Genomic DNA, 27568 nt, shown 5'->3' with positions numbered 1-27568 from the left:
TGGAAACAGGAGCAGACATCACATCTGTCTAGACCACGGGTGTGCCAGACACGAAGTGTGGGGGTAACCCACACTCGGTAACCCCAACCATGGGCCCAGGTGGGATCCCAGCTGCCCCTGCTGGGCTCAGAGGGGAAAAAATGAGCACACAGCTGTCTCCCTGTGCAGCCAGAGTTGTCAGGACACGGCACGGAGAATTTGGGCAGAACCAGAGATCCAGCTCTGTGTGTAGGGGAAAGGCTTGATGACCTTTCACAAGGTAAAGATATCTTCAGCAAGGCCCACGGCCTTTGAACTTCTACTATGAAAATGGACCTACTGAAGATACAACCCAGGAGGAACTCCAAAAGCCTTCTGTGGCATTGCTAGATGCAGCAGATGCCTTTGGGGACCTCCAACCATCCTGCAAAGCTTGTAAGCTGCTGTTGTAGATGGTTTGCTCCCATGGTTCTTCCCCTGCTGCATCTTCTGGAGCTACAGCTCCTGCTGGGGAGCTTTGACAGTCTCTGGTGTGTTTTTTTTTTGTTGTTGTTTGTTTTTTTCCCTCTTGTTCTACTTTTGTTTTCCATCAAGCTTTGCAGCAGTTTGTCTCTCAGTATGGGCCTTTCTTCAAGTGCCGTCCCCTTTCACTGCGGTAAACCCACACACAGCTATCCTGCTAGTGAAAGGTCATCAGCTCCCTCAGCTTGTCAACCTCTTCTGTTCACGTGTTCAGAGGGGAAGAGCAGCTGGGAAAGTGCCCTCAGGGGGCAGAGGGAAAGGTGGGAATGTGGCCATGTATTATCCCCCCACTTGCCCATGCTTCTAGAGATCCTTTGGCCTACAGCCACGCTCCTCAGCAAGCCTGGGCACACAGTAACGTTATTTAGAGCAACGAGTTTCTGATTTGCGCCTCCCATGCAACCCCTTATAAAAGGTAGTGGAACACTTCAACCATTATAGTCACTAAATCAAAAGGAAAAAGAAAACGCACTTTGTTTTACTGTGGAGGCCAAAGCTATGAGCTAATTTCACCAACTCCACGTATGGATTCTTGGACTAACTCAAAACGCCAGGCTGCCTCTCCTAAGAGCACATTGGCGCTTTTTTGGTTCATTTTTAGTTTTGCAAAATCTTTTCACTTGGACATCTTTGTTGTTGGATTGCCCTTGCTTGCTTTTTGCCAGGTACACTGGTAATGTATCTTGTAGTCAGAAAGGGTTCTGGTACAAAAATTTCAGATACTAAAAATACGTTCTGTGGGAGAATATACTAGGCTGCTTCTCTGCAGAAGACATTTTTTCTTCTTGATAATAAGCTCCAGCTGTAGTGGATATCTGAAAGGAGGACTTTAAACCTACTGAGACACGGGCTTTTCCATTTGACTCACTCCTGCACTCAGATCACTACTTCATAGAGAATGTTTTATAACTTGGCCTAGAGCTGTGTAAAATAATTCACCTCAGCATAGTCCAAATCTTGAATGCATGACTTCTTCCAAATGCTTCCACACCAGGGGAAAGAAATCACCGAATTTCTTTGCTGCTCTTTAGATGTATTTTTGAGCTGGGCTAGTTTCTGTCTGTCCCCTTAGCTGACAGAAGATGAAAAGGAGTCAGTCTCCAGTTAAATTCAGCTCTTCCTGAGCATGGAAAATACCAGACCATCAAATCTCCCTTGCAAAATAACAGCACAGCTCCGAGTCAAGGGAGTGCCTAGCCCAGCACAGGTCACAGGCCTGCTATGCTGAAAAAGCAAAGAAAATAGAGGCCTCCCTAGGTGTGGCTATTTCTTACCATAATTAGGAAGTTGATGCAAACTGAAACAAGCCTTCTCTACTTTTTCTTACTACTACTTCTAAGCATTTCTCCTAGGACAGCTGTCTTTCTCATGTGCAGATGAACAATCATACTATGGCACAAGCAGCGTCTGTGTTTTTACTGACTGTGGATGCCAAACAGTTTGCTCTCACCATGGTTTTGCTAGATGGGGCCCATTTTTGTGACTCCTCACAGAGGCAGGGCTAGCACTGCTTCATGGAAGAGAGGAAACTGCTGTTTCAAGCTGCCGAACTTCTCTGCCTTAGTGCAGGCAGAGGATCGCAGGGACGAACTTGTCCCAGGGGGACAGCTACACACAGCCCAGGGCAGCAATATGCTAGGGTGACCCCGCTCTTCTTATCGACACCGGTGTCTTTAAGATTCCCCCTTGCTGATGTTCACCTCCCTCTCTCGGAGGCCATGAGTAGCTGGCGCAGAGGCAGGACAGCATCGTTAGGCTCCTCATTACCGACACGCTGCCTGTGCCATGACGAGGCAGAGGACTGATGGCCCTGGCGGCCTCCCAGCCCACAGAAGTGTTTTCTGGGGATGGAGAAGGACTGTTCATCTCAGGCAGTGCTTGCCCAGGTGAATTATCCCAGAGAAAGATTCTGTGGGGTCATTTTGGGAAGGAAAAATATTTTTTCATTAGCAAAGAACTGACTCAAAACCAACATTTACTGCTTAGGAACATGCCAATTTCAAAAAACCTCTTAAATCCAGAATGGCATTTCACGTGCTAGCTCCTAGCAATACCTAATGTCCCTGTGAGACCCACAGTGACCATGTAATCCAAAGCAGACATGATGCTATCTGCTGTTTTGAGGAAGGCCTCTCACTTTGGATGAATGACTTCAACAATCCTGCTTTCATTCTCACACAGAACTGGGAAGACTTAAATCTTAAAATGCTAGTGGCTGCAGAACACGCTCCTGATTTTAGATTTCTCTCTGGCTGCACCCTGCACCCTGGCTGGGCGAGCTGTTCCCAGTACAGCTGGTGGTGACAAGCCCTGCCTCTGCCTCGCCACCTCCCGGGGCTGCTCCGCAGGCTGTTGGGCATTGCTCTCCTCTGGCTGTGGGCACAAAGCTGCAGCTAATCTCCCTCCCGGAGCTGACAGACCCTTTGCTCGAGCTAATCTGTCTCCAGCCCCTGCATCCCGCAGCAACCTGCTATCTCTGTTCCAGGCTCCAAACATCTGAGAAGCAACGTGGCGGAAAACACGTCCCTCCCGGCAGCCCTGCACCTTGTAACTTGCCGTTCCCTACTCAATGTTAACTCTTCAAACGTTATAAAAGAGTAAACATGCTGTAAATGCTTGCAGCTCCTGCATGTAAGAGCTTCTGCTACAATTTGATTTTTTTAAATCTCCTTATGGCTCCTTATATCCACTCCAAAGAGGTGGCATCCACAGAGACTACACCGTAATGATCCCAGGTTCTCATAGACATATTTCTCAGCATTTTAAAGCAATTTGTTCATGCACCCAAGCAGCCAGAATGGGGTTCATTATAATTACAGTAGTTGTAATTAAAATTCAATGTTTCCCAGCAAAACTACATATTCATCACATTTGTTCCAAGCTTCAAACACAAGGGGAAAAAGGACCACATTTCATGGCAGGCAGGTCCAGAACAATGCGCTGGAGCCTCTGCTGTCCAACAGCTGGGCTCCTGTATTATTTATAACTTTTATGTCAGCATTCTGGATCTCTGTTATGGCACCTCATTACAGTCAAAATTATCTCATCAGCAAACGAAAGCATCACTTCAACAGATCATAGTGTTTTACTCCTTACTCTCTAAAACATAACCAATACCTTACCTGCCTGAAAGAACTGGCTTTTTGTTATTTATTCCTACAGTATTTTTGTTCTGTAGAGCGGCAAACCAAGACGTTACATGGTTAGTCCCTAGACCTATTTCAATTAAGTCTGAAAGGCAGCACAACCTACATCCTTGTCTAGCCAAAAATAGGCTGAGACACACTCAAGAGGGTCTTCTTCAAGGGTGGAGGCATTCCCAACTCTTCCAGACCAAAGCAGCACAACAACCTTCTGCACAGAAGGGAAATGCCGTGGTAAAAACAGCGTCACTCACTGATCCTCCGCCTGCCCTTCTGGGGCACGGAGCCCAGTGCCACATCCCCCACCACAACCCAGCGACGTCCTAGCAGCCCTCAGGAAAAGGGCAGGCTGACAAGTGGCAGCCTCCCATCCTTCTTAGCGCAGTTCCTTATGAGAAAAACAAAGCAGGATTCCTGACTCCGCTAGAGGCCTAGCAGTATGATGCACAAATTCCTCCAGATGTCTGAAACATTAGCACAAGCCTCAGTTACATTACCTTTTGGTTTGTTCATGACCATGTACGCACACTTCAGTTCTCAGACACTATATTTAAGTTTTCTTCTGGGCTCGCTTGCCATCGTACTTGCTGTGTTTTCCAGCTACACCAAATCCCTTTGCCCATTGCCCCAGACAATGCAGGCCGTAACACCACGGCACCGCATGCACAGGTAGGAAATGCCTCAGACAGAGGCTGCCAACAGCGTGCTTCCCGTTAAATGGAGAAAGGCACCACAGAAATAACCGGGCAGTAAACATCTCTCAGGCCAGCAGTCCTCACAGCACAAGCCAGCTCCACCTGCCCCGTGCCGTCCTGCTGCTGGCAGCAAGGCCCAGGCACCCGATGGGAGACCTGGCCTGACGGTTACACACAAGCAAAGCACAGAGCTGACAGACCACTTGCCGTCTTCCAGATGCGGCATGAGAGGCGTCAGCATAATTTCCATATCTCATCCCGCGCATGTATCTGCATTTAACAGAATTAAACAGGAGAAATGAACATCTTTACTAACCCTGATAAAATAGATGTTATTTGGGTGAAGAAAGGGAGCGTGGCACGAACAGATAACAGGTCATGCTTGTTCCTAGAGCGATTCCAAGACAGTTTTATTAAGTCTGTAACAGTTGAAATTCCATTTCTATCTCTGATTAGAAGCAGCTTCCATTCTCTATGGAGGACTATGCTAGACTGTTGGCTCCGGTGTGCACAGCCTGATACGCCGGCTCTTCTGGCTGATTTTTGCTCTAGCTAGCGATTAGCCAGGATCACACCACCTCTGCACCACGAAGTCCAGCAGGCCTCGATTAACAGTGGCTCTCTTGTACCAGAAGGGTGGTAACGCACTACGGAGCTGAACACGGCATCTGCATCGTTCCGTGCAGGAAAACCGAAGAGCTCACAGGCTTTATCCTCCTGCCCTCTGCATTTTCCCACTGGAGAGCTATATGCTCCCCATTTTTCTAAATAAATGATAAAATTGTTGACATCTGGCCCCAGAGAAGCTGCTTATCCAGAAGAGTTGTATATTCCCTGCTACTTTCAGTTAAGACGTACAGTATTTGGTAAACATAATACAACAGCTTCTGCCCTGTGGAGTGGTACAGATAAGAGCCAGAAGGAGCTTGAGGCTCTAGCAGAGCACTAACCCCTGTGGACAGCCCTCTGTAAGTTTATCCATTTTATTTTAAAAGCAGATTATACTTTTACAAAGCATTTGCATTGTAACAGATTGAAGTTGCCCAAAATTAAAAATTGCATCCTGAGTCTTCTGAAAACTGTCTAGGTTATAATCATCATTTAATTAGGTTTATACATCTTTTGAAGTCACCCAAAGCTAGGAATTGATTAAACAGCCATCAGACTTTTGTGTAAATGCTCCATTTGAATATAATTTCCAGCTGCACCGTGACGTGGAAGCAGTTTTATAATTTGCATAAAGTTGTTTTCAGCAGGTAACCATTGCAAATCACAGATACTGCTGTACATAAAAGCTGTACAGTGAGCAGTGAATTAAAAATAAACAAGGATGCACATGACAACGAAGCAGAATTAATTCAAAAGGCATCAAAAACGACATGTATTTATATGGATGGTAATAGCAAAACAATGATTAGAATTTGACACGTATTCATTTTTCTATTTTTCATTTGTTAGCAACAACACATCTGGACACATTCAGAGAGATTTTGAACAAAATATATGTCTGCCCACCATGCATGTATTCATGCTACAGGATGCACATCTTTTCAGCTTGGCCATTTCTTTGCCACAGGGTCAGAGTTCTCGCCCTGGTGGCATTTATGCTGCAGCTACACCTAGCAGCTGAGGATCCCATCGTGCTTGCCCTGGACACACTGATAATGAACTATTTCTCCACGGAGCTCTCACAGTCACTGAGGACCGACACTAGCACTCAGTGCTCACCTTGGGCTGCAGCACAGCCCCAGCTACCCTGGCTGGCTCCTCTCTTAAGGCTCTTAGGCAAGCTGGAATCTTGATACCATGCAACAGCAATGCCCAGCGACTTACCTGCTGCAGTTTAGCATCAACTTAACAAAGCCAATTAAAAACCTCTCTCTGCTTAATCTGGCACAACCTTCTCTGCAGACCAGGCTTCACCAAGCACTGGTGAAATACAGCAGGCAGGTTGAAGAAGTTGAGTGCTGCGTGGAGGTCACACTCGGCTTTTCTGCCATGCCATCTTTGGGCAACAGTAACTCCCACAGGGCAGGCAAGTTCAAAGAAACCCCTTTGGTTTGCCCCAGCGAGTAAGCCCTGCCTGCACTAACAAAGCACACAAGGCAGCAGAGCCTGCCCCCAGTGCACAGCTGCCCCCCAGTGCACACCCTGACCATACATGGCAGCACATTCTCCCCAGGGGCAGTCCCCTCAATGCATCTTTGACAAACCCTAAACATTCTTCAACAAACTCATTCAAACCCACTACATTTTAAAAGCCTTACCTGTAGAAGCCTTGGTTATCATATGCCATGTTAGTCACATCATCAAATACAGATTTATTCCTGAGTTTCTTGTTGTTGTTGTTGTTATTTCTTCCTTTATAACCAAAGTAAGCAGCTTGCATGTTCTCTAGTTCTTCAGTTCTGAGCTGGTACCACAGCTGCATATCTCTGTGAATAAAGCAAAGGGTAAAATACAGTACTGCAATAAACAGCTACATATCTGAGCTGTTATCTGACCACAGCCCTCATTCACCAGAGTTTAAATCTAAGCCCGTGTCTACTGAGGACAGCATTTAAATACATGCTGAACTTCAAGTGCAAGCCAATTTTCCAGAAACTTAAATATCTCCTTCCCTTAAGGGACAGTGTGTCTTAAATAGCATGAATATTATTCTGTAAAACTGTGTTCTTTTAAGTATTATCTAGCATTCCTCAAAAATAAATAAACAAAAAACAAGCAAACAAAAATGCCAGCAACAAAGAACAACTGTCTTATAAGCACTTGTGGACAGTTCAAAGGACCAAAACCCCAGTAATTATATCTATTTGATTCAGTATATAATTTTTTTTCAATAAGACAGAAAGTCACTTAAGGTATGGTCTTGTGTCAATGTTCTTTATAGACACCTTTATCAGTGACACCACACCAGGCCAGATCCTGTTGTACACGAAGAGACTACAGAGCATTACCTTGTTATGAAATAAATTATTGAAAAAAATATATATTTTCTGTGAATTTTTGCAGCACTGCCATTCCAAAGGATTCAAAAACCACCAGGCAGGTTTAACAGATGAACTGGAGGCAGTAATTACTGCCTTTGTTAAGAGTAGGGCTTGTTCAGTTGCCTTCAGAATTTTCTTCTGGATATGCTCAAGGCACTTCTCATGTGGTGCTCTACAGCTCTGGGGTTTAAAAAAAAAATAATCACAATTGCTTTTCTTGTTTTTAAAAGAAGTCTAAGATTCACACAGTCACAGTCTTTCACACTAGCTGTTGGGACAAGATTAAGATTGTTGGAACAAGACTCTGAGAGTTGGCAATGCTGATTTTCATGTCTTTTCTGTCCTCTGGGGCTGCAGTTCTGCTTCTACCAAACAGGCACTACGCTTGTGCAGCAGGACAAGCTCCGCGAGGAGGCCGCATTATGTGAGGATGTGCAGAAGCTTTCGTCCATTGTCTCTCCAAATGCAGGGTAAGGCACAGGATGGCACGTCCTGCTGGCACTTCAAAGATCATCAGATATCTTAGAAGACAGGCTTGTAGGCAGAGCTGACCTTTTTTAATAGGTCTACTAACAGAGCCAAAAAGAAGCGTACAGGCAGACTTCAAAGCCAAAGGCCAGATGAGGACACCTTCCCTGCTCTGCAGGAACGGACTGCCTTTTCTTTCAGAGGGGGTCTAAGAGACACTTCCTTAGCCAGCCCCTTCCCAAGTGTCCTCAGCTTGTATGATCAGACCTGCAGCTTCTTTTCAGATTAAGAAATGCTTTGTGCATTGTAGTGGGTTTATGTGGCAAGGTTTTGGTAGCAGGGGGCCATAGGGGTGGCTTCCGTGAGAAGGATCTAGAAGCTGCCCCATGCAAAACCATCACATGCATCCAGAAGTTGGTCCACATTTTCCAACTGCATCAGCTGACCTGATACAAGAGCTTGTTCTCTACGTGCAGACCCTCACATGCCCAAGCTCCCAGGCCCTCCTGGCTGCAGCGAGGCGAACACCGCAGGCAGGTCATCTGGAATTTGGGTGCACAGGCTGCAAGCTGAGAAAGTTTTGTGCCAGGATGCAATACTCTTTCTCACATAACACAGTTTCTGTATGATCTCAGTTGTTTTCGAACAGGGCCAAACCACACAACTCCTGCCATGCTTCCACAGAGCACTGCAGCACCGCAGCCGGTCCTGCGTCAGGCAGGCTTGAGCCGCTGGCTTAAGGGACAGGAGGAAGGACAGAGGGCAGCAGTGAACCGAGAAGCCTGCAGCAAAGAGAATCATTTTATGTCCTGATGACAGAACTGGGTCAAAATGTACAGTGTAAAGGTCTTTTCCTTTTGTAAGAAAGGAATACCAAGACATCAAAGTCATGTGAATGGCTAATTTTTACAAAACTTCATTTAAAACAAATGAAGAATGAGGACTTTGATATGAACAGTCTTATCAAAAAGAAAAGCAGCAATTCTACAAGTGTCAGTCATCCCTTTCACTTCAAAAATTATTTCATGCTCTCAGTGAAAACCTAACGCTAGGAATGACACCAAAGACTTTTTTGCCATGCAAAATCCTTTCAAGGGGAATAGAAAGTCCTTATTTTGGTTACAGTCAGATTTTGAAATTATAGAATTTCTCCCCAAAGAGAAGGTCTGGCTCCCACACAGCTCTAGATAAAATACAGCCCGGAGCACAGAGACCTTCACTTGTGCTTCACTCTCTCTACTTCACCGCTGCCTCACCTCAATTCAAACACTTCTTGGGAACAAAAAGTGGTCAAAAATCAACAAAAGTGCAGCTTACCGGCTTGAGATGGGGTGCAGCCATCCCACTGAGCTATATGCAGTTTTGGGAACAGTGAGCTGGAAAACTGAGAACTAAAAATGAGGAGCATGAAGAAAACTTTGTGCAGCACAGGAGTTTGAGTGGATGCTCTCATGAACTACTGCTGCTTGGCTTTAGCGTTGGTCCCTCTGTCACCCTTCACACCGGGTTTTTATAATGAACTGGATGAGTGAGTTTTACTTCTTCCCTTGCCTGTTTATAATTCTGCCCACTGTCTTGTGCTTCGAGCCAGATGACAAAATCCTATGTCTTTCCTTTCCAGTACTCGTTTGTCGCATCTTTGTGACAGCTCTAAGTAGATTTTGCAGATGGTGAGGGCTTTGATGGTTTTGACATACATTGATTAAATTTCCCAGCAGAGATCAACAAGAGCAAAGGAAAAAAGGAAAGAGGGAAGAAAAGAAGGGAAAATACTGCCAGACTTAAATAATTCAAGGTGAGAAAGACTGGGACAGCAAATAAGACTTGTACGTTCAGCTCCTGCATAATTTTGGGTAAATCCAGATTTGCCCAGACCACTTAGGTCATCCAATATTAACAGAAATTAGCTGCCTAAACAGTCTTGAATTCCAAGCCTTTCTACACGTACAGTCTAATCTACAAATGAATAACTTGAAGTAATTAACATCACTGTAGTGTTGTAAGCATCAAGTCCTGAAGAGGAACTTTAAAGTTCTCTGCTCTCACAGCAATGGGGTCCACATGATGTACACATCTTATGACAGTTTTAAAAACCTTTTCTTGACATACCTTTCAGTCCTCCTCCTTTCATTTTTCTTCACACACTTGATGAGACAACAGGTTAAAAAAGCCATAGACATCAGCAGAATGATGGCACAGCTCACGATGGAGGCAATCACTGCGACCTTAAATCCAAAAGTCTCATATTTTGATATGGCTGCAGCAAACCAAACACAAAAGCACATTTCTGAGTCAGCACGTTTATCCCTCTCTCACATATTTTCATTAAACCATGCTGAAACCTACCTGCTTTACACCTGCTAATAATAGTTTAGTGAGGATTTTCACCTCAGTATGTGTTAAGATATCAAAGTATCTTGGCTTCAACTTAAAGCTATGCAGGCCTTAAATTGGGCTATTTAAAAATCCCCTGTTTATAAGCCACTAATGAATTGTTCACAAGTATCTTAGCACTGCAATTAATTAAACACAATGCCTTTAGCACTGCAGTAGCTAAAAAACACAACTTCATCAGTATATCAAATGCAGATGAGCTGCCAGACTCTTTTAATCAATGGTTAACAAGGAGTGGAGCTGCAAACTCAAATACTGAAAAGGGTAAGTCGGTTTAAAGAAGCCCTTTATAGCAGGAATGGCTCTGTACTATGATTATCCTATTTGGCAGGCACTGACCAAACACACCAAGTCTTCCTCTGCTCGGGGAAGGATAGCAGATGGAAGGAAGGGTATCCGTAGGGCTCCATGTTCACAGTGATCTGACAGTGGAAATGAATTACCCAGACAAAAGGAGGAGTGGGAATGTGGTGTGGCACAGCTAATGCAGATCTCTGCCAGCTCATTCTGAGCACTAAACCTTATCTTGCTTCAAAACTCGTCTAGTTCTTCCAACAACATGAATACCAGCTCCAGGAATGGTTCATCGAAGCTCCACACAAAGCTTTCTGCTGCTGCAGCTTCTTCAAGGGGAGGATTTCTCTCATTTCTTTTCTTTAATGGGGTCACTTAAACCAGAGATAAGAATAGCTGCATTTCAGAAGGACTGATAAGTGTGTAAGAGAGCTGCCCAACTATCAATGATTTTAAATGATACACAGTCTGAGATACAGACCAAGCTTCTCAATTCAAACACCACAAAGCTTAGAGGTACCACATATTAGAGTTTCGCTAGAGTCTACTTCTAGTCAAATTACTAAGAAGGAACACAGTGTGACAGGTAGGCAATGTTGTTGCCATTCAAATGCTATTTGTTATACCGTAACTTTCTCATGCAGCTGCCCAAAGGCAGCAACCTAAAATTGTTCAAAAATATCCCTGTGTTTCTTTCACAGCAAAAAAAAAAGAATGCCAGCAGATTAGAGGGTTTGCAAATATGTTTGCAGTTTAGTTGGTCATATCTGCACATTTTCTAAAGAAGAACAGCACACCCTGTAGCCACAGAGCCACGCTTATTCTGGGTGCAACGCTACTGGAGGCGGTGACGTAAGACCAGGCATAAATCTGGCAGTCTTTTCTGCGTCATGAGAATTAATGATGTCAGAACACATATGGAGTGCAATTACAGTCAACAGGGGCAACTTTGAAGGAAAATGAATTTGTCTTTTTCCTTGTGCAGATGTCTAGATTTAATCCTCACGTTGCAGGAGATACGTGGGGCAAAATACATACACCGCAGCCCAGAGGGACTGGAAATTGTTTAGGAAGACCCTTACGCTTGCAGGAGGGCACGCCCGCTGTCCACTGGGTCCCGTTCCCTTTCCACACACAGGTGATGACGCCCGGCCCCTCCAGCTGGTGCTCGGCTGAGCACTGGAAGGCGATGACCGTCCCCACAGTGGTGCCATTGCCATGAATGATCTCCAGTGTGCCAAGCTGGGGAGGAAATATGCGGCTGCACTGTCCTGCAGAACGAAAACAAAGCAAAACAATGCAACATAAGAGCCACAAGCGAAGGCTCACCTCAGTTTAAATCAGTCCAAGTTGCTGGGTAAAACAAAGAGCAGACCTCTGGCAGGGCCGCACTGCCTGCTCTGCCAAGCACCAGCCCAAGGCCAAAACCTGAGCAGCACCATTCAGCAGCGCCACTGCTCTCATCCCAGCACAGAGGGAGCTGTACTCATCCTGCAACAGTATCTACTTAGTCTGTTACATACTTAAAATTTTAAAAGGAAAAAAAAAATCAAAGAAAAAAAAAAAAACTTACTCTATGAGTGACATGGTCTCCTACCGATTCCCATCTTGCTTGACTCCAAGTGTTTAATTAAGGACTCAGGCTGGCATCTTCCATGCGGGGAATATTCATAACACAGCCTCCCCATGCAACCTTCCCAGGATCCAATGGCCTGATCGCATACTTCAGCCTTCCAGTCTCCTTGGTAGCACTTTTTCACAACTCTCCAGCATCTCACTATTTCTGGAGCACCTCTGCTAACCTTGGCTGAAATGAGCCACCAGGTTCAAGGGCCACTGTACAGGGAGAGGTCACAGAGAGACAGACGTGCACCTACAGCATGGTTACATACATCTCCATTTTCAAGTTACAAGTTCTGCTTTATCCTTCATTTGTAGTACATTTTTCTTCCTTAGGCTTTTCTCTTCCTATTTTTTTTGCAGTTCACACAGCTGCTCTTTGAGTCATGAGCTGTTCTCCTCTCAGCAACCTATTGTCAGCCACGAGCTTTATACATTGAGCTTTATTGCCACAATATTCATTACTTCACATTAATTTTTAACATAAATTTTAATGATCAGTCATTAAGACAACAGATAATATCCTGCTATACTTCAAAGACAATAACACTTGCATTTTCTCTGTTCCTGTGCACTGGCAGAAGCTGGGAAAGGCTTTATATACCCCTTTTTAACAGTTACTAAATAGCAGCACTGCTTGTAAATCAGAATCCAAGCTCCTTATCTTTCAGCTGGCTTCCAGATGACTTCAGCAGGGCCACAGGCAGAGGCAATGGGATGGCACTTGCGAGGCCACAGTTGCAAGCACCATGGTGGCACGCACACACAAAAAAGAAGGGAAAATATGCCTTCCGCATGTACAAGTAAAAAGAAATTTAGAGCTTTAATCGCCTCCTTAAGAGCACTTGGACAGAGCTACATGTTGATATCAAATCTATTTCCTTTTTCATACCCCAAACCCCTCCAGTCATTAACTAACATTAAGCTGCTCCAATCAAGCTGCAGCAGACAGGCTTACTGCCCGTCTTCAGTCTGTGCTCTTAAAAAAACCAACTCCCTGGAAAAAACGGAACCAAGGGAATCTCAGCGAAAGACCAAACAAAAGCCACAGTGACAATTGCTTGCCTAATCTACTAAGTAAATATGCACTGAGCATTAGATTTTAAAAACATGCCTTCTGTAATTCCATGCAGATTATTTCTGTTTGTTTTGCCACCTCTTCCTGTCCCTCGCCACGGCAGCAATTTGCCTCAACAAGAGCAAATATTTTCTGTCGTTTCCCTTGATCCCCTGTCCTCCCCTCCCACATCCGATTCCTGGGACACGTGAGGTGTGTCACCTGCACAATCCTGCTGCTCACTTCAGCACAAGTTCAGGCTTTTCTTTCCACCTGGATCACTCAGACACTTTCTGCGAAAAGCCATCGGCATAAGTTGCAAAGTACCTACCTCTTTGCATTTTACAGTTTCAAGGCTATTTTTAGGTACCAAATCACATACTTAGAGTTCATGTCAGTGACACCTCTAGCTGCAAGAGATGCAGAGAGTAATTCAGAGACAAATCTGAATCAAATTGCATGTGCTTAGCCTCCTAGACAGCCCTCATTAGACTCTTTCAGTAGATTTGCCAGTTTACCTAGAATTGTTATTCAGCCTCTTCTCCGCAAAGAGCAGATAACCTAGCACTCAACTTTTTCCTTCAGGACATATTTAATTTAATCCAGTGTTAACCATTCTGAGTGATAGGTGCAGCTGTAGCTGGTGCAGGTGCTCTTTGCCCTCTCCTGCATTGTCCTTGCCCATAATGGTACACACAGAGTGATTAAAACCTCCAGATGTCGGTGACCTTGTCTGCATTATTCATGAGCCATGGATTTTAAAATATTTTCTTCACTTGAGCACTATAAAGATTTCCAGCTTTTCCTTAGCCAATGTCCCATTAAGCCATGGCTATTTCCTTGCTTTGGCTGGGGCTGTAAAAGCATTATATCATCCTCAGGTGACATTCCTGGATGGATGTAACTGAGGCAGTAACTTCAAGACTCCTCACAACACAATTTTCAAAGAGGCACAATTTTGAAAGCTTCTATAGCTGGATTTACACAGATCCTTAGCCATAAGTTCATCGACTGTATTTCAAGTATCTGCATTTGGCTGTAGAAGAAATACCATTTCTTCTTCTTCTTCGAGCTTTTCAACATACTTCCTTCCCACCAAAGTCTAAACATTAAAGGCATCACTACTTCCTCCTTTTCACAAGAGCTTTTCTTGAAATGCATACATGGATTTTTGCCAGTATGAGTCTGTGAATATTATCCAAATTTAGATTTAATATCTCTGGATCAGATTTGCCCTGATTTTCATCAGCATGAGTCTTCTAATAATTAATTTGTAAGACCTGCTTGTAAGCTCTAGCATCCCTTGCTATTAAGGATCTATAAAGTTCCTGAGGTTCCTCATTGCATTCAGTTTTCTGGTAGGTTAATTTTACGGTTTCATTTCCAGAAAGCAATTGTTTCAGTGAGCTTCCATCCTCATACTGATATGAGTAGATGTGCTGTATAGGTTTATACTTTGAATACTCTTCTGGCATGTGTATTTGACTAAACCTACCTCAGGAATTTTTGTTTTCAGCTGAGGACCATGCTTGAGGCTGCTGAAGTAAAACACAAGTGCTGCATAAATGCTTGTGTTGGCCAGATTTACAGTTGGATTTATATTTATTTTCTAAACATCTAGAAAAATATCACACTCAGGTCTTGGGTTGCAGTAACTCTTAGTACATAGTAATGTAATATTGAGAAAAAAAAAACCTAAATATTGCTCATGCAGCTTGTGCAATAGCTACATCTCAAATCCAACAGATTCACACTTGGCAGCCAGCACCTAAAGCTGAGAGGAATGCATGAGGCATTGTCTATCAGCCATTTGTGAGCAGTTTACAATAAACATCAAAATTGATGATGTGTTTAGTTTTGATTAGCTTCATGGCATCGCTCCTAGATTTGACACGTGTCTCCAGAACCCAGCTCCCACTACTCCTAAGTTGCTCACCAGTCCCAGGCTGTGCTCTGCTTGCATTGTCAGATCCTGGCTACTGCTCCTAAGCACAAGAAGAAAACTCATTTGCTGATACATCCCTATGAAGCAAAGGCTGAAAATCATTTTTCGATTTTGAACTCCAGCAGAAGCTGTGAAGACTCCTGCTTCTTCATTTGACTCGCTGAAAAGCATTCATGAAGCACCTCGTCCATGCCGCACACCATGCCAACGCACAGCTTCAGCTGGGCTGAGCCGAGACCACCAGTAGCTATCCATCGGCCAGCGTGGCTGAGGGTGCCAGGAGCCAAATGCCTCAAAGGTACTTGTGCATCCTGTAAAGCAAGAGCTGATTTCTTAGCTTGACTTCACACTAAGAGCATACCCAGCATTCGAAAAGAATCCCAGTCTGCTGCTGTGGCCTGACAGCACAGAAGAAGGGCACTGGCTGTAGCAAATAAACACATTATTTCGTATGACAAATAACTGCCCCCAAAGTCAAAACATCGAAGAGGAGCCTACTCTATAAATTCTTAATTCACACAAGCCACTGAGTCCAGAAAAAGCCAAATACATAATTTCCAAGCACTGAAAAATAGAGAGCAATGTAAGAATTAAGACACAATAATCCAAAATATCTCTTCTCATGCATAGCCAGGATTATCTGTATTGCAAAATCAATTTGTCAGGAAGAGTTACCATATGGTTTCATTGCCAGCAAGCTGCAGATTTATGTTTTGCTGATAAGGAAACAGAAATGAAAGAGTAAGTAAAGCATGCTTGCCCATTGTACATTTCCTGTGCTCCTTCTCCCTCCCTATAGCAAAACACAGAAAATGAAAATCAAATACATTACGTAAGTACATGCCAAAATGATCTAAAACATAGCAGTAATTACCTGAAAGCATTTTGTCAAGATAGCCAGCCGCTGTTTGTGCAGAAATAGAGCCATCCACGACTTTGCCTCATTATTCCCATAGACACGTAACTCAAGCTTTTGTGTTGCTTATTGTTGACTATTTAATGCAACTAAAACATGCTGTAATAGCCAGATGCCAGAAAGAGACAGAACATTAGGTTCTACAAACCCTGAAGAAAACAAACAGGCTGATGATATTATTTCTGCAAGTCTATTTCCTTACAAAAGCATGCTTTAGAAATTACTGTCCCTGAAGTCACAGGCATGATGTTCAACATCCGCAGCAAGCTCACAGAAGAGCTCTTGGAAGAGCTCGCTATGTCAAAAGGAAAGAAAAAGAAAACAAAACAAACAAACAAAAAAAAGGCAGTTAGAACCGGGATGTGAAATAAAGCAGCCTCTCCCCCTCGGCCAGCAGCACGCTGCCTGCCTGTGCTGCCCAGGAGCCCTGCCAGGGCTGCGCTCCCAGCTGCGCGAAGTGCTGCTGCAGCAACAACGTGCTGCCACGAGGAGCTTACCCAGCCCCTAGGAGATTCAGGCACTGGCACGGCTTTTTAAGAACTTGCTGTTAAAGGTGACACCAACCTAGCAGTGACAGTGGGGAGCCCAGGCTTTGGAAGCTGCACAACTTGCAGCAGCCCCTTCATCATGCTGCAGGCACCGGGCAGCGTGTCCAAGGCTCCCTGCGGCTCGCCCGTCCCACAGTGACCTGCTTCAATGGCTTCGAACAGCAGCTCACGTCAGCAAGCTCTGCAATGGAGCCACTTGCCCTTTCCCATCTATTTCTCTGTTTTCTGAGAATCGTGTTTAAAACGGAGCTACCAGAAGCTGTTATACACGTGGAGGATGCCCCTCGGGGGGACAGGGCCAGGCTCAGCTCTGTGCTCATGGCCCGGTGGTGCCTCGGCCATGCAGCGACACGGGTGGGTGTCCCCGGGGAGGGTGTCCTCAGAGCAAGCCTGACAAGGGACCAGCACAACTGCAACAGCAAGGTGGCAAGGTGCCTGCAGGAGGCATCTATCTCAGAACATGGTCCAAAAAGAAACACAACTGTTAGCAATACATGGGCCCTGCATCTGCCCGACTTCAGCATTTTCAAATTAAAATACTTCATACAAATTATTTTGATTTTCTACTGGAAAATTAATTTTAAATTTGTGAAAGGGGGAAGCCAATTGCTGTTCATTCTCACAGGCCACCACCACCCGCACACGGAAATGTTTTTGAAAAAAAGTTTGTTGTCCCGTTGATGAAGAGTTTCCACGCAGAGGAAGCAGGAAAGGATTTGAAGGAAGCTTCTGCTGGCTGCGTTCCCACCACGGTACTCAATGAGGTGCCTGCCCACTTGTGTTGCGGTGGTTAAATGAGGCCATGACAGGACAGGGGCACCCACCAGCAGGACCTGGTGGAAGGAACAAAGGACACCAGAAGTGCTGAGCCATTCCTGGGTTCCGGGGCCATTTCAGCTTGGATCCCATCATGCTGCACCTCACCTCTGACTGCACGCAGCAGGCAGTAAATCACTAAATCACCTTTCCAACAACGCTGAGGATGAGCAGGTGCTGGTACTGTCCGCATGCAGCTGGGAGCTGTGGGATGCCTCCACCCCCTTAACGAAGGGCTGCCAGTTAGTTATAATAGCTAACATACATACGGCTATATTAGCTTACTTATATTATCCCTACTTTCAGGTCTGACAACATACAGGAACGTATTGACCGCTACACAGCTCCTGACAACTCAGGGTGCCCTTCGGCAGGGAGGAGATGGCGAAGCCTCCCTCAGGGTCTTGTCGTGCCTGCTAAGGGAGCAAAAATCATCAGGCAGCAGCAAACGTTTGGCTTCTGCCTCTGAGCAAGACACTCGCAATGTGCTCTGGCAGTCTCACATCTGCATCCTGCAGAACTCTGCACAGGCAGGTCAACATCTAAGCCAGACAAATTTGGTTAATCCCCATTTACAATACCGAGCCCTTTTCTTTCCTCCCTCACTCCCTCCCAGCATTTTTCATCTGGCTTTTTTGCCACTCGATGTAGTGAACGAGCCATGGCGAAATTTAGGAGTCAGCACTAACCACGTTGCAGCTCTGCTCTGAAATACTCCCCGTCTGCAGGGGCTGCCAGCAATTTTAATCCATGCAAAATCCAAGCCACATATCACCGAGATGCTAGATTAGGGTTTGCTCACAACATGCACAATCTGTTCCTATTTCCAACATAAATAATGTGCAGGATGGGTATAAAGTGGTTCTTGTTTGTGTCTTGCATAGTGCTCTTTTAAGAGAGGATTTGTTCCAGTCACTGGACTGCCATCTCCATCATTGACTTTTTTTGCCAATTTACTTCAAAGTCAGGTTATTCTCATCTGTAGATTTTACCCTGGGATCTAGCAACAAGGAGGATACTGGGTATGTTTCTTATGGGAACAATTAATTGAGAAATAAGAACTCAATGAAAAATGAGGTATTTGATGAAGTCCCCAGTAAAGCAAGAACAGATGGGTTTTCTGCATTTTATTAGTCTGTTTACCAACAGCACTGGAAAAGTAGGTTATGACACTTCTGAAAAGTTAATGCAACTTTCAAGAACGAGAAGGATCCATTAAACCTAAAATAAATTCAAAGCATTCATCCGTTTACCTCTTCACCATTACTTCTATATTAAAAAAATAAGAAAATGATAATAATAATAATAAAACACACACAAAAACCACAAGCATCCCCTGTAGAGCACACCAGAGTTATGTCTCTATGCAAGCAGTTCCCAAATAAAGATGACCCATGGAAGCACTGCCAGCAGCTGCTTTTGTGGCCGATTGTTTAGTGAACAGAGTTAATACTGCTGATGGGCTCCCCTCTTTGTCACTCCAAAGCAGATAATAAATAAACGATGCATTTGCACAATGCACAGTTTATGTCCTTGTTTCTAAAATAAAGACACAATGGAGAATAAAATTAAGAGGAATAATTTGAAACAAGCTTTTCAGTTGTGCTCCAGCCTAGACCCTGACCACACCAGGTGTGCAGGCAGACCCACTGGAGCAGCCCAAAGCCCCAGTGTCTGGGCATGAGGGTCTGGCCCTCACTGTGCTCATCTCCCAGGTCTGATGGCCCTGCTTCTTGCAGAATAAGTGCTGGTATTTACAAGGACCAAAGTAACCAGCTACACAACAGCCCAGTCATCTACAGAGGGTCCTCAGGCCTCCCCACGCCCCGCTCTGCTGCCTTGGCCCCGCTGTCCCCAGCCAGGCTTTGAGCCTCGTCCTTGCTGGCGAGGTGTTTCTGAGGGAGCAGTGGGCCGGAGAAGCCTGTAGGTTTATGTTTTTAACTTGCATCATTACTTTTGCCCAGCGCTCATGAATAACCTCTCATTCATTAAACCTGTGCAGCCGATTGCAACACTTCTGCAGGCGGTGCAAAGCGGTACGTGGGCTCCATTAGCCAGGCACTGCATCTTCCACTGGAAACTGCCATGACCAGAAAAGTTAATTTTTTTCCTTGGCCATAGTAAAGGTAATCTATTATCTCAGAACAATGCTCAAAGCCTTTTTCAGCATCATAATAACTGCAAGAAAACAACCACCACAAACTAAATAAAAATAAATAAGCATGCTAAAGAAGGCCAGAAAAATCCAGATTTCAGCATCCAGCTTGATTTTTAGCATCTTGCTGACACGGATCAGGTATCAATGGGAAAACACACAGGGTTTAGGAGCCACCACTCCTTGGTGAGCCCTTCGCCGTGCCCATACAGGTGCTGAACGTGACAGAGAACCACCAACCACTTACAGGAGTCAAACTTTCCAAACCCTCTCCTTACCACAACAGCCTCCCTTCTTACTGAGATACCCAAGATCCCAGGAGCACTAAGAGTCCTGTTAGTATTTATAAGCAGCTATATGCTCTTTACCTGCAAGTAAGTTACAGGCAGAAAAAGGATTGGTGAATGCAATAAATGGTGTGCTTGAACAATGCCACCTTGGGCAGCACAGCAGAGTTGGCCCAAACCATTCCCATGGCAGGTTTTATGAGCAAAGATTGATGCTGCTGCAGCGGCAGAGCTGAGCACTTCTCACACAGGTATTGATTTTTACAGTGTTTCTGATGGGCATTTCTGGGCTCTGGAGAAGGCTCTGGGCACTTGTTTGTGGAAAACTAAATAGGGCAACCTGGCCCTGACGCCTGAGAGCAGAAGCTCTGGTGGAATTGTCCTTGCTTTTGTTCCCTTTAAAATGCAGGAAGAAGAAAAATGTTGAAACTGTGTTGTCCAGCTAGTTCTAACACAAACATGTTATTAGCTCTGGACCTCCCACTGGGGCCAGGAAAAGGCCATTCTGTCAGAACATGCTTCAGCTTTGTGGCTTTTCACCTACAAAATGGTTTAGCACCTCTGAGGAATCCTGTAAAACTATTTGCCCTTTTCTCTTTAGAGGAGATGAATTTTATTTTATTTTTCTTAAACACTTAAGTTCATCAATTTTATATTTAACCTGAAAGCAAGCTGGTAACAAATTCATCATTTTCTGGCTTCCCTATCAGTGTTTTCTTGCCAAAATTAAATTAACTTACATCTTCAGTAAACTGAGCAAGACTCAGATTTTACTGTTCAGGTAAAGAAAGTAAACAGATAAACCAGCAGCAGTTCTGTCCATTAGGCTCCAGAGCTACAGCTTCAACACACAAGTCACCAGTGGGTGCTTCTGGTGGCCCTCAGTGGGCTGTGCAGACAAGGAGAGCTGGCAGAGCTCAGCTAGCAACCTCGACATCTCAAACAGGCACAGGGTGCGCAATAGAAATTCTTATCTGAACATCCATGATGAAAAAACTGAGCATGAATAAGATGCCCTGGCAATATCAGGAATCTCCTGCTTTTAATATGGCTTTTGCTACATTTAATTTGCAACAGAAAGGGTAGAAACTCAGCGCTTCATTGAAACACTGCCAACTGGAGAAGCCAAAAGAAAAGCTCAGACCTACTTTCATGGGGAAAGCACAGGTCCATTTGGAGCCATGGATGGATGAAGGACGCCCTGCCTTACGTTTGGCCAGGGCAGAGGCCGCTGCCCTCACCCCTTGCTGCACTCCGAAGGAGCCAGCTGCTGCGTCCCGCAGGGAGGATGTGAGTGTCCCTGCGCATCCCCGCTAACCCGGGCACTACAAGAGCCCCACACAGCACCCACAACAGGCTATCTGCCTCTAACAGCTGCCCTGGTTTGTGCAAACATGCTTAGGGTGGTGAATGTCACTGATAAAAGCAGATGTCCCCTGATGAGGCGGCCTCTCACGTCCACACCACGTCTGCCTGTTAGTGACAGCCACTGTGCGCCATCGAAATCCCTGCAGCCGTGGCGAGGAGCTGAGCATGGCTCCAGTGCTGCCTCAGCCCGATGGTGCTGAAGCAGCGGCTGAGCTGGCCAGACCCGCCTCAGTCTCTGCAAAATCCACCCCAGAATGAAAGCCTAGGTGGACATTCTAGACTACTTGCTGCAAACATGTTCAGTTTTGGCCAAAATCAACAAGATATAAGAGTTGTTTGCACAGAGCATTTATTCAAAAAGAATATGGAAAAGTTTCAAGCTTTTTTTTTGAAGCCACTTTGTTGTTTTAAAACAAACCATTTAATACAGGTTTGTCTGTTCTCTTGTAGCTAAACACTCCAATATCGCAGCAATGCGGGTCAACCTGGAAAAACATTTTCCCTTCTGCCGTCCCAACTTGTAGCACAGTCCCCGACTTCCCTGCTTGTGACAATTCTGGTGCCACTTGCCCAGCCCCCTGACAGTGGCTGTCACCCCTCTGCTCTCAGATGGCCCCAGCACAAGTGTCAGCATATGGGCCCAGATGCAGCCCTTGCTGCCCAGCCCTGACCCCACTCAGGATCAGCACAGATGCCACAGCAACAAACAAACCATGCTGCTTTCTGCCCATCTCTTGGGCCTGCAGAGACAGGGCATTTCTAGCCACCCTGCTAAACAAAACCAACCTGAATGCCAGTCAGCTCACCTGCATTTGCTCCCCTTTGCTGTTCCTTATCAGGTTTGCTGCTTAAAGATGCTAAAAGTGCACCACAGAACAGTGACCTGCCATTCACAGCTGTCAGCAATAATTTCTGTGAATAATTGATTTTTTTTAGACACTGGTCTGCAAGACTTAGCAATAGCATGCAATTTACTATGGCGATAGAAATCATTCATGGACTGAGACACTAACAGATTTTAAAACCTCCTTAGCAGTTTTTATGGCTTGTCATTTTCCTTCCCTCCTTTTTGCTGCCGGGGTGGGCTTTGTGGTGGCAGGCTTCGCACACAGCAGCAATGGGGCAGCAGAACAGCTCGGCCACAGCTGGGGGTGTGGAAGCCCTGCCCCAGCCCGCAGCAGCCCCGCCAGCACCGCAATGATTAACAGTGCGAGTTGATGGGCACATCTGCCTGGGGCCTCCCTGGCCATCGGAATTAGCGGGAGATGACTTGAAGATGGATGGGGACACCAGCGTAAGGACAGGGGAGCCGTTGGCCGTGTTTGCTCTTCTCCACTAAACCAGTAAATGATTGCAGGCCAGGTACACGCAGGATGGCCAGCAGCTTAGGCACACGGACCAAAGGGCAGCAGCCCCGTTTGCTCAGGACGCTCCGACCTGCCGTGGGCCTGCTCTGCCAGTGAGCTAGATGACAGACAGCTTTTGGAAGGCTTGTGTGTTCAGGCCGCACACCAGGCAGGGACAGCCTAGGATTTGTACTTAAGTAGAGGGAGAAACTTAGTTCCCGCCTGTATTCCAGTAACAGGCTGAATGCTACAGCTCCTCCTTGCCTGTACAAAACAGCACCAGCTTTGTGGGGCCATTGTGTAGAACAGCAAAAGCGGCCCTCCCAGGCTGGGTGCGCCTCGCGACCTGACCAGGCAGCAAAGCTCATAGTGCTGGAGAGTGCTGGGCACGCAGGGAGAAGCCTCATCCTGCTCCTCCACATGCAGGCACACGTTTCTGCACTCTGGAGCCAGGGAAACCAAACAACCAGATGTGCCGTGCCCCCAGCGCCTCCTCCTGTCACCCCAGCCCAGGGGCTCCCTCTGAATGCTGCTTCCAAGGCCCCACTTTCACTCAGGTTTTTATTCACCATCTTCCCCACACCTAGCCCAGCTCCTGCCCACATTGTCACTTCCCTAAACAATTCCCAAAGACCCTCTGCTTAGGTACAGGTGCGTTTGGCTTTATTTTATCCTAGAGATAAGGCCTCAGTAACCATTTACAACTACATTAAAGGAAAAGCAAGCAATTCACCTGTGTTTCCAGGAGCCACTGCTGTTCCGACTGATGCTGACACCACCGTGCTGCCAGGCCAGTCCCAGACCTGGCGTTCCAGGCCCTGCCAGCAAACACAGCTCCATAAAGCAGGCCCCCTCTCAGCCCAGCCTCCGGGACCCTCCACAGGCACAGGAACTGATTTTATTTGGGGAGTGCTTGCTCGTTCTGCAACTTGTGTATTTCTCACTGTCATCTCAAGGCAAAAACACAAAGCGAGCAGGGCAGGCTTCCACTGCGAATGCAAAATCATCTCCCTGTCACTCTTCAGATCCGCAGAGCCAGTCTAAACTGCTCCACAGAGTAACACAGCTGCTTATCTGCGACTGCATTTGAAAGACAGTGTGTCAATAAAATGCCTAAGTGAAAACAAGCAACTGTCCTACGTGCTGCCTTGTCCCTGTCAAATTATTGAAGGCAAAGTGCTGTGGTGCCAGGTGCATTAAAAGAGAGCGGTAATCCTGACAAATGAGGCAAGTATCTCGTGCTAATTTCCACACAGTTAAAATTCCCTCTGTTGCAGTTTCAGATGTGCTGGGAGAATCAGCTTCCCACGGGAGCCCAAGGATCTCCTGGCCCTGCCACACAGGGAGCAGCCAAGCCAGCAGCTTGGGCCCTCAGCTCCCTGGGCACAGCAAACCCAGAGACTGCAGGGTTGTTTGGGTGGGTTTGGAGCTCACTTCTGTTTTCTGAAATGTCAGTGTTCTGGGTCCAAGAGATTCAGCCCATTTCGTTCCCTAGCTGAAATCCATACGTCTAGACATAATTCATCTCTATAACCTAGGTAATTTAAGAGGCGCTCGGACAAAGCAGTGGAGAGTACAACAGGGAACCATCTTGCACTGTGGAGGACTGTGCTACACCACCTCATAACTCGTCTCCTTCTCTATTTTGCATTGTTCTAGAGTTTTTATGGCAAGCACAAAAATCAATCTCTCAAAGCAATAACAATGCTTGGTCCAAACACAGAGCCACTGAGATTAGCATCTTGCAGTACAGGAGATAAAGCCAATTAGCTGAAATTCTGCCATCACCACTTCTTTTATCTTATTTAATAGAGGGTTTCACTTTGATCTCATGGGAGAAAAAAGAAGGAGAAATAACCCTTTAAGAAATTACAAGCCCATCTACTCCAGGTTGTCTCACATCCTGCCCTGCAGAATGAAAATTCAGGATGAATATTTTCTTCCCCACTTTAGAAACCGAGCTGCACCTTGGGATCACAGGAGCGAGCCAAGAACCTCCCTGCAGCCCACCGGCAGAGCAGCAGTGCTCTCCGCTCTGAACAACAACTTTGCTTTTGCTTTCCTGGAAGAGCAGCCATAAGTTCTTGCGACATGTTTTCAGTTTCTGCACTGGCAAGGACACAAACTCACTGCAGAAAAAAGCAGCGTGTGCCAAAAGAACACCATGGGTCACACCAAAGCTAAACCAGCCTGGTACTTCCGTCCCACCACGGCCATCCAGAGAAGAGTACAACCAAGCAAGTACCTAACGATACCTCCTCCAGCAAATTGCAGCTCAGGTCTGTCCTAAGCCAGAGGTGGTGTCTTTCCCCTAAATGGTGCCTGCTAGGTAACTTCTTGCAGGAATTTGTCTGGATGTAGCATGCGCGGTTTCCTGAGGCACATCCCACTCGTTATTTGCAGCTTACCTCAGGCAGCCTCTCTTCCCTCCTGGTTAGGGAAAGGCAAAGGAATATGACTGAACCACAACTATGAACTGCCCAGCAGCAAGAGGGCTACCAAGTTCTAGCCTGGCATCATAGTTTGTGGCACATTTTGAATTTCTTTCCTACATTACCTTTGTGGCTGCACTGATGCATTTGCAGAAGCAGGTTGATGTTTCTAGCAGCAGGTGCTGCCCCAGTCTGGGGCAGAGCAGCCTTAAAAGAGCTACAGGATTGCACTGGGGGCTGGGGGAAGAAGCACAGCACAAACCAAGGTGCTGTTCTAGACAAACAGAGGGCTAGAGCCCCAGCTTCAGTGATGTGGAGACTGAAAATAATTACACGCCTTTACTACTCCTTCCTCCCTTTCCTATTCCACCTCATGAGCCTCTGCTATAATCTGAGCAGCTCCAGGGGCAGCAGCACCTCGGTGACAGCCCAGCGGCTGTGCTGCCCGCAGCTCTGCAGCCATGGGGCCGTCCCTGCCTCTGCTTGACAGTGCCCACAGGGCAGGAAACCGCTCAGTCACCACTTCGATGAGCATTTCAGAATTTCAGAGGCTTCTCCAGATAATATAACGGGCCTGGCAAGAGGTAGTTGATGAGCATCTGTCCACAGTAAACTACTGCAGCAAGGCAATAACACTGTAATGCTGCTGTGACAGCACAACAACCACGAGATGATAAGGAGAACATAAAAGCATCAGTATCATTTAAAAACACAATTGAAGAAGGCAGCCTCGAGAGGCACCGGGACAGTTTGCTGCACTCTTCCCCTGCCCACGCTCCTTCTCTGTTTGCCCGTCTGCTAGCAGAGCACGAGAGCAGCACAGCGAGCGTCCCAGCACCCACCTGCAGCCGCAGCTGTTGCTTGGCTGTGACCGGGAGGTGGAAATGAGGCTGAGCTCGCTGCTTGCTTTGCAATGCCCTGCTGCACCTTCCCAGCAAAGGGTGGCGGCGGTCCCCCTGGGTTCAGTCCAGGAGGGACGGTGGGAGGGAGATGCCAGCCCTCAGCAGGCAGGCAGGAGCAGGAAGAGCAGAGCGTGCCTGAATGTCACAGCTGTGTTGCAGGAAGCTGTCAGACCCTAAGTGTTAAATGCATCAGGCTGTGCAATGAATTTCTTTTAACTTCCCTCTCATTCATATATTGATTCAAATGGAAATCTTGCAATGCTTTCTTTCATCCCCTGCACAAGGAGCATGCGAAGGAGTTTGTCCATGTGACTTATTATTAGCACCCTGCCGGCCAGGGCCAGAAATTTTACCCAATCAAAGCAGCAAAGAAAAATGATCACCAATAACAGTACGACAAATGAAAGGTGCTGTATAACAGTTGTCATCAGCTCTCTCTGGAGGTCACTTCTCCTGCAAAAGCTGCTGCATAAATAACATGTCACATTTTAAATTAAGCATCCTGAGCAAGAGTTTAATTTAAAATTATACACCAAGTAGCCATAATTTTAGCTATCCAAACCACTCAGATTTAACAGCAGCACATCCAGCTAGCTCAGTACACTTGTAGCAACGAACAAGTTGCTACAAGTTGCTAAATTCAGCCAAGGTGAAACCTGGATGGGGAAGGCCAGGACAGACCTCCACAGCAGTGGGCAAGAGGCTGCGAGGGAGCTCGCGGGGAGCATGCCACCAGTGGGTCTGGCAAAAGGGCCTGCTGCGAGCATCTCTGCTGGCCCCGCAATAGATGCAGACTTACACACAGGTGTATCTGTGCCCTGGTCCTGCGCAGTCCCTTTTGACTCCAATCTGGCACCCACTAATAATCACTCCTGGTCCACATCGCTGTTGCAGGTGGTTTGGGAAGGACAGCACGAGCTGTTCTGGTTGGGAACACGGCCGAAGGAGGACTGCCCCTAGCTAGCCCTGGCCTGAAAATAGGTTTCTCCCTTTCAGCCTCTCCACACAAAGCCTAAATAATCAGGTTCTTCAGTACAGGAAGAAACGTCTCCTTAGAGGTACTATAACAAACATAACACCACATTCTCTTGTACTGACTTCAAAAATACAGATGGTGAAAAATGCCCGTATTTGCTAGCTGTGGAGTACAGTGATCCGGCTTGACCCAGGAGTCAGGTTTGTGGGCATCCGAGGCATTAACTGAGGCTGAGATGCCAGTCTGCATGCTGGTTTTTTTGGTAGATCCTACACTTCTGGGAGTTTTGCCACAGGCCTGTATAGGGCAAGATTATCCCAGGCAGGAAGAGGAAAGGCTGAGCACAACATGGGACATGCCCCTTCCGACCCATCTCGCCTGTGGGCACAGCCCAACCCAAGGGGACAGTTTGACACAACAAATAAACAGAGCCCAAAACTCGTGACTTTACACAAGCAAAAAAAGTCAATAATTAGCAGCATTAGCAAAAATTAGACAAACAGAGCCCATGCCTGTGTTTGAGTTGTTAATTCTGAGGGACGGTCCCCAGAACCTGTTCCATGTTTTTAAAAACGAACTGCTCTATTAAACTCAAGTTAAATGCGCAGTTAGGCACACTCAGCGGATGCAATTTAAAGCATCACTACACCATCAGCCCAAACATGTTTGCTCATTTCCATCAGCATCATAAAAACCGGGTCATCGATAAAGCCCT

General features: G+C 46.1%; 1 protein-coding gene across 1 annotated transcript in view; it reads right to left on the bottom strand.

Annotated features, from left to right (window-relative positions):
• SUSD3 (sushi domain containing 3) overlaps positions 1–27568 on the bottom strand; it is a 63612-nt gene that overhangs the window by 4351 nt on the left and 31693 nt on the right. Inside the window, exons 3-5 of the mRNA XM_035337409.1 lie at positions 11568–11756; positions 9907–10054; positions 6607–6774 (exon numbers count right to left, since the gene is read on the bottom strand). Of these exons, the coding sequence (XP_035193300.1) occupies positions 6607–6774; positions 9907–10054; positions 11568–11756 (505 nt within the window). The remainder of the gene's footprint in view (positions 1–6606; positions 6775–9906; positions 10055–11567; positions 11757–27568) is intronic.

The sequence above is a fragment of the Oxyura jamaicensis genome, chromosome 12 (genome assembly GCF_011077185.1).
Source record: "Oxyura jamaicensis isolate SHBP4307 breed ruddy duck chromosome 12, BPBGC_Ojam_1.0, whole genome shotgun sequence".
Lineage (NCBI taxonomy): Eukaryota > Metazoa > Chordata > Aves > Anseriformes > Anatidae > Oxyura > Oxyura jamaicensis.
Note: the sequence above shows the minus strand (reverse complement) of the source record. Positions and strands in the feature narration are given on the sequence as shown.